The sequence below is a fragment of the Athene cunicularia genome (assembly GCF_003259725.1).
Source record: "Athene cunicularia isolate RWA chromosome Z unlocalized genomic scaffold, athCun1 chrZ_part3, whole genome shotgun sequence".
NCBI lineage: Eukaryota > Metazoa > Chordata > Aves > Strigiformes > Strigidae > Athene > Athene cunicularia.
The window spans coordinates 1,912,772-1,915,548 of NW_020799144.1; the positions used below are offsets into that span (position 1 = coordinate 1,912,772).

At 42.9% G+C, this 2,777-nt stretch overlaps 1 protein-coding gene across 2 annotated transcripts in view; it reads left to right on the forward strand.

Moving 5' to 3' along the window:
* Positions 1-91: 91 nt before the first annotated feature.
* The window catches only part of NCBP1 (nuclear cap binding protein subunit 1), a 29,122-nt gene continuing 26,436 nt past the window's right edge, over positions 92-2,777 (forward strand). For both annotated transcript variants that reach the window (XM_026866751.1, XM_026866752.1), the window contains exons 1-3: positions 92-172; positions 894-994; positions 2,251-2,407. In XM_026866751.1, the coding sequence (XP_026722552.1) occupies positions 2,348-2,407 (60 nt within the window). In that variant the 5' untranslated portion in view covers positions 92-172; positions 894-994; positions 2,251-2,347. The remainder of the gene's footprint in view (positions 173-893; positions 995-2,250; positions 2,408-2,777) is intronic.

The following is a 2,777-nucleotide window of genomic DNA, read 5'->3' on the forward strand; positions in this document are numbered from 1 at the left end:
CGCGGGAGCGGGGTTTGGGCGGGATGGAGGGCGGCTGGGGTGGGGGGCTCTTCGGCGGTAACGCTGCCCTCGGTGTGTTGGAACAGGGCAGCCCCACAAGAGGCGGAGGACGTCTGAGCCGTCGGAGATCGAAGAGAGGCTCGAGTCACTCATCTGCAGGGTGGGAGAGAAGGTAGGCGGTCGCCTTCCGGCCAGGGCCGGGGCCTGGCGGCAGCTCAAGAAAGTTAAAACTATCATTCCGCCCCGCCCCGCTTCTGTGTGTTGTGTGTTAGCGGTTCGAGTATAGTAACCACCCAAAAAGAAACGATTTCTTTTTTCCCCGGTGAGGTAATTGAAAAATTGCCAGCTTTTGCAAAACGATGTGCGAAAACGGGCTTAAACGTTAGTGTTGTATCTCCCAAACAATGATGGACAGCCAGTGAAGAGTTATCACTTTGTGTCTGTAGGTGGTGTTGCTGGTTCTAGGCTGCCAGGGATGATGAGGAATTAACTTGGTGTGCTCTGTGGCACAGGCTTCAAGGCCTGACAGGATTTGAGGCTAATAGAAAGTGGGATAAAATGGTAAGAACAAAAATGATGGTGCAGTGAAAAAGAAATGAAAGTCGTTTATTTCATGCTGCATCGCTAATCAAGGCTCAGTCACCTTATCCTGAGGCAGCATTAGCTCCTGTATCCCAGGGGAGGAGATAGGTGCAGCTCTTCTGAGGAGTAGCTGCTCCTTCTTTCAGACAAGAGTGGTTCTTTACTGCTAACGGAACTGAATCGTTGCTCTGAAAAAGGAGGTGACATAAGAGGGTGCTCTTGCCCAACTTCCTCGTCTTCCACATGAGAGTCGGGGGCTGGTTCATATTGCCTGGTTGATGATCAAACTTTTTTTTTTTTTTTAATTTTAGAGTAATTCATCTTTGGAGAGCAACTTGGAGGGCCTAGCTGGTGTTTTGGAAGCTGATCTGCCAAATTACAAAAGCAAGATACTAAGAATACTATGTACTGTGTACGTATGCAGGAGGTCTGGGAATCTGGGAGGTGCTGTCTTCTCTGTGCATAAGTTTAAGTGGTTAAGGTAGTTCAGATGCCAAGAATGGCTTTAGTTCCTGAATGCTGTTACAGTGTAGAGTTTGTTTTACTGCAAACAAAATAAATAGAGAAATACGCTTGTTATGTACTAGGTATAATTCAGGAAAAACACCTCTTTTACATTACTTTGACATGAAATGTGTACAAAGGCTCAAAACAGAACAAACCTGAGCTGCACTCAGTAGCAATGAGAACACAGTGATGCTGGGCAATATCCTGTTTCCCAATGAAATCCTTAAGAGCACTGAAGCTATTGGCTGCTAACACTTATTTAGGCTTATTAATATCTGTGCTGTTTTCTCATTGCCTGCTCCTCTTCTTTGTCAGTGAGATGTTCCTGTCTTTGTAAGCCCATTCACTAGAGGAGGGAGCTGGGAACACGAAGAACTGAAAGCAGCCTCTCCAGTGGCTGACAGTTCTTCTTCCTCTCCCTAGCAAAGTGCAGGAGCAGAAGTGCCCTGTCTCCAGGTCACTGAGTGGTGTCTGAGGGAGGGGTTGTGCAGTGTAAGAGAAGTGTGAAGAAGGGGTGTGCTGAAGAGGGAGTGTTCGAGCCCTAGCCCCCTAGCCTGTGCTATGGTTTTAGATACTTAAATCTATTTTCTAGCAGTGATTGTTAATGTAAGACAAATAGTACTTTTTTTTTCCTATAGCAGCAAGACATTTCTGACAGTATGGGGTTAATTTATGTGCTATAAAAATGGCTGAGGAAAAAATAATTCTTTCCAGTAGGACCTGGCCTTCCCCATGCTGTGCTTAAAATCAGTTGGGATCAAAATTAATAGCATAAAATGTGTATGCCTTTTATGTAATCTTGCTGATGCTGTATCAAAATTATTTCTAAATTATTAATTTAACTGCTTACATCCTTGCATAAATTCTGTCACTTATTTGGCCACCTCTCTGGAATGCTCAGCAATTAAGCATAAATAAAAAGCCAATACCTTAAATGTACTCGAAAGTGGCACCTACATTTCTAAATTATGGTAGTTAAAAAAATAAAAGGTCCGTAAATATTAATCATGGGATAGGACTGTAAGATCACACTAGCACTTTTTTCTTCCTTTCTTGTAAGACAAGTTTAATTTACAATAAGTGGATTGTAAGATGCTCTGCAGTTGCCAGTTGGCACATGATGAATAAACAACTAACACCATGTTTCTTTTCCTGTGTCAGTGCACGTCTGTTACCAGAAAAACTTACTGTTTACACGACGCTAGTTGGGTTGCTGAATGCCAGAAACTACAATTTTGGTGGGGAATTTGTAGAAGCCATGATTCGTCAGCTTAAAGAATGTCTGAAAGTCAATATGTATAATGAAGCTGTGCATTTAGTAAGTTGGGTTTTGTTTGTTTTACATTATTCCTCATGGTTTTTCTTCCCTTCTTTCACCTTTTTGTTCCAGAAGAGTTGGGCTGTTCAGTGTGTGTTACAGTCTCTTGGCATCAGCATGCAGTGCACTGTAGATACACCAAGAGGAAATGTATGTTATTTGAAAAATGTTTTCTTCCTCAGGGGAGAGAAATCATATTACAGTTGCAAAATTGACTTCCAACTCTATTTTCCCAGTGAAAAATTAATTTGTAGTAAACAGAGGTGCTCCCCCACACCTCTTCTACAGTCAAATGTGAAAGAGAGATGAAAGTCATGCACTTTTATTGTGTTTGGAGGGGTATGATTTTTCTGTGGCTCCCGTGGGGGGT